The 13,228-nt window shown below is 28.7% G+C and overlaps 1 protein-coding gene across 1 annotated transcript; it reads right to left on the bottom strand.

Annotated features, from left to right (window-relative positions):
• Nucleotides 1–4,965: 4,965 nt before the first annotated feature.
• Nucleotides 4,966–13,128, bottom strand: LOC132929170 (actin-binding protein WASF3). The gene is made up of 10 exons (XM_060994315.1): nt 12,830–13,128; nt 9,145–9,448; nt 8,882–9,035; nt 8,672–8,786; nt 8,436–8,588; nt 8,106–8,296; nt 7,824–8,030; nt 7,483–7,741; nt 7,191–7,404; nt 4,966–7,099 (listed from the first exon to the last, which is right to left on the bottom strand). The coding sequence occupies exons 2-10, from the start codon at nt 9,434–9,436 to the stop codon at nt 6,924–6,926; spliced, it is 1,761 nt and encodes a 586-aa protein (XP_060850298.1). The 5' UTR covers nt 9,437–9,448; nt 12,830–13,128; the 3' UTR covers nt 4,966–6,923.
• Nucleotides 13,129–13,228: the final 100 nt, after the last annotated feature.

Here is a 13,228-nt window from a genome sequence, read left to right as displayed (position 1 = left end):
CTCTTGTGGTATCAACTATTCAAATACCGGCGATGGCTACAGACTCCATTTTTCAGGATTGGTAAATTGGATCTCAAATGACCTTATCTCGGGTCGCGAAAAAAAATAGATAGGTAGTAGGTAAGTCGAGTCCTAGAAAAAAAAATAGTACATTAAATATAATTTGTCTAATTTTATAATTATACAGTATAAATATTGTACAAGTGGTATAAATTAAAATATATGTAGTTTTTATAATATTATGTTCTCTGTAAAAACTTAAATGATAAAGATTTAATAAATTCAGATCGGGTTATCTATCATATCAATAGCGTATTTTGTATTTTTTTAATTTGTGTCCTTATTTATTATTTGTTTGTAATGTTTGTTTATCTATCGATGCGTATAATTAATTGGTGTCCGGCGGTGTATCACTACCGGCACAGGGCGATTGTAAACTATGCCGGGTTAATATTAACATACTATACATTGCTACACGGCCGGTCGTTTCTGATTGGCTTATTTCAAATAGCGCGCTATAATTTATACATCTCGTCAATAATTATCTCATCGTAATAATTTATTTTTTGAAATTTGATTTAAATTGTAATGTTATTGTAATTAAATTAATAACAACGTTATTATGAAAGTTTGATTTAATTGATTTAAGTAAAGTTAAGTCGAATTAGTTACTCCTCTGATCCAGTTTTCTCTCATTTAAATGTTCCATAGTCAGAGGAACCCCATTCTTCATACACTCCACTACTAACGTTACTTAACCTCGAAACACTAAAACAAAACAACGTAGTTTGCGATTAGATTTGTACTTTTCGTATAAACTTTTTACAAGAAATGTTGACTATCCTGACTTCCTAAGTCGTTTCTCCCTTCATGCCCCAACTCGTAACTCCCAGTCTAAAAACACTTTTTATCTTAACACAGGAGTAACTAATTATGCGAGCAATACTCCCCATCATAGAATTATGAAAACTATAAATAAATTAAATCGATCTGTTCATATCGCCAAACTTCAACTCATTCAAAAATTATTGTAATGTAATTTCTTACTTGTCAATTTATAGGATATTATATATCATAATTCATAATTTATATTGTACACCATTGAATTTTTTCTCTTTCATTTCTTCTCCTTTTGTATATTAATGTTAAGATCGAATGTTGTTATTATTATTATGTATGTAATTGGGCCTGGCTCATTTCAAATATAAATAAATAAATAAAATACAATTAAAAACAAGTCAAGAGAGTTTACATATTTCCTACAGGTCACATTGATGTTGAATTATTGACCCTGGAGAGTTTACACATTTACTTCAGGTAAATATAATATTGACCCTGGGAGAGTTTACTATTTTTAAATATCGGGAGAGTTAACCGCCACCCACCGGCACTACCTATATGCTCCCGGCCCGAACAGTCCGAACAGATATTATATTATATCCTACGCAATATGACGCAGAAAGTTATTGTAACAGAAATATTCAAAAGTAAATTATTTAAATATAAAGTATTTAAGTTTTAAGTTTTTAATATTTTAGACCGAGTTGAGCCATTGGTTTATTGCCGGGACCCAGTGGCGGATTTAGTGGGGGGGGGGGGGGTGCTTCGGAGCTGAAGCACCCACCGTTCCGCGTATTTTTATTAAAAATTACTAATAATTTGCCAATTTAAAAAAATAATATATGTTAAATTGTTTATAATTGTTATATTGCTTAATTATGTTTAAGTACCAAATTATTAATTTTTTCCCCTCAAATTGTACATAATAAGTACTTTAGGATTATTATTATTAACAAAATAGCACCCACCATAAAAAAATCCTAGATCCGCCACTGCCGGGACCCAACTTACCTACTATCTTTTTATAGCCGGAACTCAACTTACCGCTTTCAAAATGTACACACATTATCGTGAATCCAGTTTTCCTAGCCCTTCTATTTTAATTTCTAAAAACTGTAGGTATGATACATATTTTCTTTTTTCTCTTTTATTTGCAATAAAGCTTATAAAAATAACCTCCTTGTGAGGTTTTTATATAGAAAGTCGTGCTAAAATGAATTATTATTTTCAATATTACATTAAATATAGACTATTATAGTCATAGGAAGAATAAGGGTATAACTCTTCTGCGATATCAGCCAGTTTATTTAAAATCTATGTTCGTACTTCCAGTGGCTTATTTTGGGGTCCTCTGGACACTCCAATTTAAAAAAAAAATAGTAAAATAAATTTTATTAGATTAATCCGACAGCATATTTCGTATGCATTTTAAGTAGTTTACAGTTTAAAATATCTAGGAATTATTCGAATTTCACTATTAAAAGATATTTTGTATACACCCGTAAAATCACCCAAAATATGCCACTACATAAGTCATAACTTGGAAATCAAAATAGAATATAGTTTACTGTTTAAAATAATACACACTTTAAATAATTTTATTTAAAAATATATTATATTGATTTTTTTTTAAGTATAATATTATTTGGGAATGAGGTTTAGGTGAAAACTGAAAAGTCCCTTAAGTCACTATAACATCAATTATACTTGTATAATTGAAAAAAATAATTACATTAAAGTTTGATACGATGATACATCATTGAATTCAAATTACATTCACCCACAATAGTGACCCACTCAACACCCAATGTTCCAATCTAAAACAGATCGGTAGGTACTCACTTGTTTTGGATTATTTTAAAATATACTGAACATTTTGTCTCCCAAAGTAGACTAATTAGATTCAACTTTCAGCCAGAAACCAAACATAAAGTGAAAATCTAATACATTGTTTGTACTAGAAAATTCGCTCCGCTCTACAAATTGAAAATTTCAAATACCCACAAATAGCAGAAAAAGATCGAAAATATTTTAATAACGATAATATTATGTTTTGATAATGGGACATAACGCTATAATTATTTATTAATATTTACTATTATAGGTACATTTACGAATACATTAAATGTATATATGAACATATGGTTCATTTTAGAGTTGAAACAAAAGACAAAGTTGATTTTATCAAAAACTTGTGTTTGTGTATTGCCTAAATAAGTAAAATAAGTATTTCTATTTTGAACCACTATTGTGTTGTTAGTTACTTGGTTATATAATATTATATAGTGAATTGACCATTGACCTATAATTAAACTTTTTAGATAAAAATATTATTTATGACCGCACGTCTGCTTTTTTACGATATTTTAATCTTGATGCAATTTCTGAGTGTCTAAAATATTACAATATTTAAAGATAATTATTATTTACGAACAAATGAACAATTGATAATAGGTAAATTCACTTTAATATTATAGCATTTAAAGCTTACAACACAGGATTGGTTTAGCTGAACTCCAATTTCTCATGTTTCTCGTGAATCAGAGAGAAATCAAAAATAATTAAAGACTTGTTGTTTATATTATTTTATTTTTATTTTATTATTAAATATACGGGATATAACCCTTTAACACAATTACACATTACATTCATAGACATTAATACAATTATATAACTTAAGATAAGAAGTATATAGTTAAACAAAACAGCTATAAAGTAAGTAGACACGGAGGGTCAACATTGGCATTACTCACCATACGCGAAATCGGTTCATTTTTTAGATAGTTTGTGAAGGCGAAAGGGACATAAAAAGGAGCAACAGATCGGGAAGGACGTTGAGGAACACGAAAACAAATTAAGGAAAGCAATTAAGGAGAGTCGATAATTCCATCTAATAAATTTTATAAAAATTTGATGTCCGCCAACCGCCTACGCTCAGCCAAGGAGACCAGTCCTAGTCGAGTAGCGACTGGTTCGTAGTTATGAGGTTCACAGGGGATATTCAAACGAAATCCAGCATACTTCATGAATTTTTGTTGAACCCTTTCTAGCCTGACAGAGTCATTGTTGTCGTGAGGATTCCAAATAACGGCACCATATTCTAAAATAGGGCGTACGAGAGTACAATAAAATACCTTAAGGCTTAAAGGATAAGCCTAACCGAAAGTCTCTACATAATCTCAATACGAATCCCAAAACTTTAAAAGCCTTGCAACAGATATGTTCAATGTGGGGACTCGGATCGAGATTACTAGTAAGAATAAACCCAAGATCAGTAACACTGCCATTAGAGCATGCGATAGCAGTTGGCCCAAGATGATATGCATATTTGACAGGGGACCGAATTCTAGTATAAGTCATGGTCTTACATTTAGAAACATTAAGGGATAAGCCTAGAGTATTGAACCATTCAGTGAACCGATCAAAATCAATCTGTAACAACATACAGTCATCTAAGGAGGATACACAAGAGTAGAGTTTAATATCATCTGCAAAACACAAAATACGACTATTGGATAGAACACTTGACACACTATTGATAAATAAAGAGAAAAGGAGCGGAGATAAGTTATTATATAATAATATATTATAAAATAATTATATAATATATTAAGCGCTGACAACCTCTTGATATAATATAACATTAATTTGCATTATCAACAACGATTAATTACTCTTTAATTTTAGTCAGCACTATTTCCTTGTCGTTTTTATTTGGTGTTGCTGACGAGTATATACAACCCTACACGCCCCCACAACAGGTACAGATCTGAGTAGTAATGATGTTATATGATGTTAACGTGTATCAATATTAAATGTCGTCATTTTAAGATAAATTAAAGCCTCCCACCAACGGCTTATTTTGGCATGTCCATTGTCCGCTCAGTTTAACTTTGAAGATGGCACATAATATGTTTTCCTTTTTGAAACGGATTTGACCGCAGATACATGAATTAATATTATTTCTGCACAGCGATGTGTACTTAATGATAACGGTATAAAAGCCAACATAAAAATTGCGACGACGGCCTTTTAGATAAATTTCCGGATAGCGGTCAGGCACACCAACAATAATTTGCACCTTGCACGCATTTATTAATGCAGCATCAGCAAATAACAATACAATTTAATCATCGATAAAAACATTGGTTTTATTTGGGTTACAAATAAATAATAACGTATAATGCACATGTTAAAATAATATTATGGATTAAAAATATTAAAATAACAAAATATATGTACTCATATAGAACATTACAATTTGTTTACCATCTACTTGTATATTATACAATATGTATGTATTTTTAATATAATATACATTAATATTAAGCACGTTTATATATGTATTTAACAGTAAGCTTTGAGTTAAATAATGTACAATGATATATATTGTTCTCTTGCATTCTTTGTATATACATACACAGTACACACACACACATGCATACACAAACATACATTTCGTTTAAACATTTAAACTTGTTAAAAAAATATAAATAAATAAGAGGAATAAATAAAATAAACAATATTATACATTACTATAAAATATTATGTTACGCGTACTACCTAATTTTAATGTAACTAAAACATATTGATGTAATAATAAGCACTTAGAACACACGAGCTTGTCGTTGGATAACAAATACGAAAAGTCCATTGCACGTTTTATAGTGTTAAATAATAATATTAATCCTTGTTTGATTACTTATAAAAAATTAAAAAATTGTTCGAACCGGACAAATTTGCACTATTAATGGTTAACACAATATTAATTGTAAACAAACCATTATTCAGCTCATTCAAAAATTAATTTTATTTATGGAAATTAAAAATTACATGGATATTGAATGACATGGAATATTTTAGAAAAAGGAACTTTAATAGATTTACTAGGTAAATTGACATCTTTATTTATTTGAGAATGACTATTGTCTATTGAAATTACTTTATTTAATTAGATTATATAATTTGTGCATCAGTGTAGAGTTCTATCTATAGAAAACAATTAAAATTATTTTTTAGTCAATTTGAAAAACTAATAATTGAGCGAAATTGAGCATTTTCTCTTAATCACCAATGAACATAAATACAAATTTGTTGTATTTTAGTCTAATAACAAAAAACACTAAATAACAGTAAATGAGTTAAATTACTAATAATGTATGGAAATTATGGAACTTTGATGATGAATATTGCACACAAAAAAATAATGTAAAGCCATTGCTTCTGCAGTTGGAAAACATTTTACTCTCGTTCAACAGTGTATTATATTTAATGCACTAATTTATTAATTAAGTAGTTGGATAATTGATATATTTTATCCTGTTAAAATTCAGAAATTAAAAATAATGCAAAACACTAATAATATTAAATTAATTGTTTATTAGTAATTATTACATCATTATATCAAAGATAACACTTTGATAATCTTCTAATATAATATACTAACTATATTATTATTAATTAATACAATTATACACACAGCAATTATTTGAGATGATTAATCCTCATTTTAATCTAATGAAATATAAATAAATATACTCTATTGTGTATAATTATAAAATTGATATTATTTGGCACTAAAATGTGTACGTTGTTTGGAAAATATAGGAATACGAGTTGCAAATTTATTAACTTATTATTATTATACAAATGCATTATCTCCTGGAATTGATATTGATAACTTTGGGACTATATTTTATATTATTATATATATTTATATATTATATACATTATATAATGCAATGTTTCTATGATAAACTCCAAAATATAATATTCAATAATAATGTAATGTATATGCATATATAAATATAACAATAGAAAGATTAGCAAATAGATTCAACTGCTGAAAAAATAATTTATTTAGGTTACTAGTCGGTTTTAAATAGAATATTGTTCATCATCAAATACATATTGTGCAGTAAATAGAATTGTTGGATACAATCAAATGAAATATTTTAATTTATCTCAAAAGCACATACCTCAAAAAAAAAAAAAATGAGCTAATGAAACTTTTAAAACATTTATAAGATAATGACAAGGAATGTTTGTTAAAATTACTGATTAGTATTATTTTAAATTATTCACTAAGCACAAGTCTCTTCAGCCCAACCGTCGCTGTCATATTCACTGCCAGATGCAGAATCAGAATCAGAAATTTCAACAGCTACACGACGTGCCAATATAGAGGCAACATCATGTAATGCATTGCTACGTTCTCCTTCTTTTTGTTTTATTTTTTCTACTTTTCTCAGCTCAACACCTTAACACACATAATATTTATTTTTTAATTAATTAATAAGATATATTTAAATCATTGATATCATATATATAAATCAATATTACTATCTTACCGTCTCTAATAGCCTTAAGCAAATCACTACGTGGATCATAATGAGCAACATGACCTGGCCCAGGTGTTTTTTTCAATGCACTCACAGTGCCACTACTGATATTGGTTACCGTTGTTTTTAAATCATTAATGACACCGTTTAGCGGTCTCACATTATTACAGTCAGCAGGAAGCACCAATGGTTTTGATTGAATTATAAGATTTGATGGAGACTTCTATACAAATAATGAAAATATTAAATAATACAATCATCTAACAACATCTACAATTATAAAAAAAATTCAAGTATTTACTTGTTTTGGTGGTGATTTTACATCTCCATTGGCTAATGATGCAGGTAGATCAGGCATTGGTGGTAATGGTGGAGGAGGTGGAATGTTAGCTGATGGTAAAGGAGGACTAATAGATACGGGTGGTGGAGGTGGTGGTAAAGGTTCAGTAAAAGGTAAATTGTTCTCAATTGGAGGAGGTGGCGGAGGTGGTAATGTTTCACGATTGGAACTCAAACTGCGACCACGAGTTGGAGTGCTAGCTGATGATACAGTGGGTGTACTAAATTGAAAAATAATGTTACAATAATATTAGTGGAAATTATAATAAAAATTATGATTAGTCAAAACTATATCTCACTTACCTGTTATTTGAATTATTATTGCTTGGAGGAGCAGGGGGTGGTTGAGTTGGTCTAATTCTACCTCCCCGACTTGGTGTTCCCAATGGACTAATTACTTCACCCATACTACCCGTGTACTGGTAATTATTTTGTTGCGTTTGATGATTGTATACATTAGATTCATCATACATCATATTATTGCTACTGAGTGGTGCAGCATAATTATTGCTAAAATGTAAAATATCTCAATGAAAACAATTTTTTTCAATATAAAATATGTACTTTAAAAATATTTCAATTTACCTATCTATTATATTCATAGGAGGAGGACTATAAATACGTCCATCTACCATGTTATTTCCAGTGTGATGATTATGAAGTTGTTCTGGGCCGTAAGATCGACGTAACTCTATACTATTTGGTCGTGATGGTCGGTGTTGATCATTCATTGATAAGCCCAACATCATTGTACTTTCTTCCATATATTCATAAGGCTTAAAAAAATATAAGTAATTTAAAATTAAAAGCTACATAGTAGTTTAGAATATGTTAATAGATCAATAAACAATATTTTTAAATATGGATATCAGACATTGAAAATTAAATAAATATTTTTAAGTGTAAAATATATACCTGATGTGGTGCTCTATAATGAGAGTTATCTTGAGGCATAATATATTCTCCATGCTGAGTAGCAAGTTGTCTTTGCCGTTCTCTCGTACTATATGGTTGTCGGACTCTTTTTTTATGACGACCACCGCTTCCTTCTGTTTTAGGTCTATGAGGCTATTGAATTAAAAAAATCAAGTTAATTAACAAAGTTTACAATGTATTGCATTAATAAGAATAACCAAAATTTAAGAAAATACTTTTTTTCCACGATCATGCATCATTTTTTCAGTGTCTTTTAACATTTCTAACCTCCATAAATTGAAAAAGTAATCTGGATCTGTATAGAACTTCATACCATCCTTACCATCCTCTCTATATGTATATAAATAAAATAAAAACAATTATTAAAAATACTTAAAATACTTAAAATACTCCAATAATTCATATTTATTATTTTATTTAATTACCGGTAAGGATTGAGTTTATAAAGAGGAGGTGGCTTATCACATTGAGAATACATTTCAAGCATAGGTGCAGGCATTGTATCCCTTGAAAGAACTTGTTGATCGAATACAATAGCACTTTTAAAAGCTTTTCTCATATGAATGTCTTGTAAGGATACTAAAACAACAATATATAAAAAGTATTTAAATTTTAAATTATTCATAATTTACATGAAATTTTAAGTACAAGAATGAATTTAAATTTAAATAAAGTAGATTTTAATTACCTTCTTCGCCAGTACTATCTAATTGTTTTGTGTTGACAGATAATCTATCTAACCTAATTTGTAATGAATTAACTCGTACAGTAAGTGAATGGGCTTCACGTACAAGTTCGCCAAACATATCTTCAGCTTGTTTAGATAGGCTTGACAACTGACGAACTGTATTAGCAAGGGTGCCATTTGTGACAGCTTCTAACTCATTAGATATTGAACTCGTAGCACCATAACTTCCTGCTTGTGAGACTGTGTTACGTGCTACATGCACGGGTTCTACGACACGCTTTGGCAATGGCATAGTTTATGTATACTGAAAAATAATAGCAAATAAATTATGAAATATTTTAATTATTTTTACAAATAGATACATAAAAACGGTTAGATTAAATGTTAAATGTGCTACAAAAATATTGTGGAATATTTCTCAATAGAAAAATGTTAAAAAAAACTTTTTTCCTATTTATGTATTATGTTTATAAATATTTAAATTATTTTAAATTATTAATATGAATATATTGTAAATAAATTATATTTTTTACTAGGTACAAATAAATGTTTATCATATAAGTACATGTTATTTATAATTCAATGATGTATACAAACAATTTAACTACCAAATTACCTAAAATAAAAGTTTAGTTTTAGTTCTTAAATCCATAAATATTATATACTTCTTAATATTATTATACCTACTTATTGATTACCATAGGCGCAAATAGGATGGGGCTTTGGGAGAGAGGAGAGAGGGCTTAGCCCCCCAAAAACTAATGATTTAACTACATAATACATTGGAAATACAGTGTAAGACTGAGCTACAGCCCCTTCAAATTTCAAACACTATTTTACCTATGTTAATTACTATAAATTTTAATTTATTATAATTATAATTATAACTATATAATAAATATAGGAATATTGAATAAAGTATAAAGTAAATATTATGGGTATATTTTATTTTGTTGAATTATACTTCTACCGTCTTGTTGCTAAAAACATATAATTTCATGCTCCCCATGTTTTTAATCAATAACAATTAGATAGGTACCTACTACATAGTTGATTGTTATTATGACATCGCTCAACTAGTGATGAGGGTCAATTTAAACATTAATTTGTTTCATTGATATACATAGGGGGCATGATGAACTATATTTGTTACATTTAAAAATATAATACAATATAATACATAATACAATTTTGACTTTAGTCTTTCCTACCTAATACCTTACTATTATATTCATAACAAAAATGAATAAATTTAATTGTTTAAATTAATAAAATATAAGTAATAAAGTTTAGATTTCCAAATGATATTATTATCAAAATGTAAAACTTTATTAGGTACCCATTAAATTTAGGTAAGGGTTTAAGTATTTGTTTTAATTATGAATTCAATTAAATACACACATAATATCATGAATATTTCTATAAAACTATAAGAGAGGCAAATTTTCTAAACATAATATCCTTCTGATAACTTATTACTCCCACTTAGCTACAAAAGAAAAATAAATAATTTAATATTGTTATAATTACCCTATACATGTAAAAATATATACATAATTTCCATACTACCTACACAATATAGACACAAACGAGTTTAATCTATATACATTATTACTTAGATATATTATAATATAAATACAAGATAAGAAATTTATTTTTATGAATAGTCATTGTTTTAGATATTCATTATTTATATCTTTAGCTTTGGCAAAATTTTTATAATAATAATTTTTACCTAATTAACATACAAAAAATTAAAATTAAAAAGAGAAATAGTAACTAGTGGTATTCATTTTCATATTTTATTATTGATGTGCAAGTATATAAATTTATATTTATTTTACAAATCTACCTCGTGAAATACAACTCTAGTGTATGTAACTATCTTTAAAATTAAACTATAATTAGATTTGATTTTTAAAGCCAATAAATATAAAGTTTATTATTATTAATACTAATCACTTTTATAAACCTGTTTGATATTATCTCATAATAGCAAAAAAAAAAATAATCTTAAAATTTAGAAATAATTAGTTAAAATACACGATTGTACTACTATTATCATTATTAACATTCAAACCTGTGTATAAAATACCTAATACCTACAAATGCACTGAAAAATAATACAAATTTACATTAAATTATATATCTGCTTGATGTTTTAGGGGTACAATAAAATTTCTGAGTGTCTAAAAAACTCATTGACTACCTAATAAATTATATAGAATATAGATATTTCAATATTAATAATTAATTAAATACAAAAATAGATATCACAGGTAATCACCATAATTTTAGTAACTTTTATATTCGTAATAAGTAAATTAAACAGACTAGGAATAAAAAAGTTTGATTTATACCTACCAATGATTATTTATTATGAAATATAATAAATAAAAATTATTATAATTCAGAATAAATAGCTATTATTTAATAGCTGATTTAGTAAAAAAACAAGAAATGCAGTTACTTACTTATCAAACTCTTATAAAATGGGAGCTACTAAGAAGCTAACTACTAAGAAACGACCTTATTCAATAATGTAACCTATACAAACGATAAGCCTAAAATAATTCATCCGTATTAATTTATTTTATAAAACGTATGATTAATGACTGATAATACTTAAAAAATATTTATTGTAACAAAGTATATAACTATAGTTAATATGAGTATTATATGTATGTATTATTCTTTACAAACTGTACAAAAAATTGATAGGTTCTCCAAATAATGTAAGTCAAATTGTTCACATAATAAATAACTACTGTCTATTAGATATAATAGAATAATAACTATGAAAAGTATTTTGTTGATAAAAACCAGATTAATTTATTCTATTTAGTATTTAGTCATAATGCATATCAGCTACATGTTTTTACTGATAAGCATGACAGTATCTACTAAATACCTATATGTTAAATATTAAAATGAAAATGAGATCATACATTTATAACCAACATTTTGGAGTTGTTAACAAATAATATAAACAAATATAGGTGGGTCAAAACAAATCAAGTCACTGACTAATTAATAACCAATAAAATTGAAATTGTCATCAATAAGAAATGTTTACAGCGGGCGTTTCCCGTAATGTAAATATAAAAGTTGTGCTACAAAGACCTGTAAACGACAGATAATGTTATAAATTCCTGAGCAATAACAAATTTTTGAAAACATTAATGGTACCTACTACAAATGACATCAGATTATTGTAGATAAAATGTTAATTAAACATACAAACATCGAGTTGAATGATTCTAATGGCATAGATCAGATGCGTACCCGTCTAACAGCTAACAACTGAACAATTCAGAATGTAAACGGATGGCAGACAAATTGTATCGGACACATATATACCCAAAGTTCTATACATTTTAGTGTAGACTGGGTGTATGACAAGTTATAAACAACGTTAGCACAGCGCTACAGCGTACGATTAAGCAGTCGTAGACTTGGACAGTACCACAGGTGTCGTCGATCGGACACGGTGGACACGGTGCATAGTATGATTATGTATAGATTACATACACCTGTGTGTACATAGAAAACTGTACGTCCCGTGCCGATCGCACGTCCAACGAAAAAACGGCAACGAGAAACACGAATAGTAGTGAATTGATGTGTACACAAACAACTACGCAATTGCTAGGCGCGACTCGTCGTCAGTAGCACGTCCACTCACCTCGGTGGTCATTTAGCAGCGATCCGATTCGGGTGACGCCAATTGTTCGGGGTGCTGACGTCCGTCACCGCGGGAACTACGCCATGTCGACGGGTCGGGCATCAGACGTCGATGGCACGAACACGCACGGTACGTGCGAGAACGGATTACGAAACGGGCGGCGGAAATTCGTGGCGCGCGATAGATAAACAACACGGTGGCTCAAGGACTGGCGTGTAGAGGCGGAGAAAACGTTCGATAGTCGATACCATCGATTATCAGTCGCGCTGGTGCTGTCCGCGAGCGACAGGATTGCAGTACCAACAAATGGCGTACGGTATAATAATAATATATTATATCGCCGCCCTCTACCAGTGACACATGGAAGAAAAAATACGCACCAACTTGTATTCGGATAGT

The sequence above is a fragment of the Rhopalosiphum padi genome, chromosome 4, assembly GCF_020882245.1.
Source record: "Rhopalosiphum padi isolate XX-2018 chromosome 4, ASM2088224v1, whole genome shotgun sequence".
NCBI lineage: Eukaryota > Metazoa > Arthropoda > Insecta > Hemiptera > Aphididae > Rhopalosiphum > Rhopalosiphum padi.
This window is presented reverse-complemented; position numbering and strand designations above follow the sequence as displayed.

Coding starts and splice junctions, on each gene's coding strand:
- LOC132929170 (XM_060994315.1), bottom strand. CDS start 9,436: ATGCCATTGCCAAAGCGTGTCGTAGAACCCGTGCATGTAGCACGTAAC. Junction 9,036..9,144: donor AGATAGTACTGGCGAAGAAG/GTAATTAAAATC, acceptor TTGTTGTTTTAG/TATCCTTACAAGACATTCAT. Junction 8,589..8,671: donor TGCATGATCGTGGAAAAAAA/GTATTTTCTTAA, acceptor TTAATTCAATAG/CCTCATAGACCTAAAACAGA.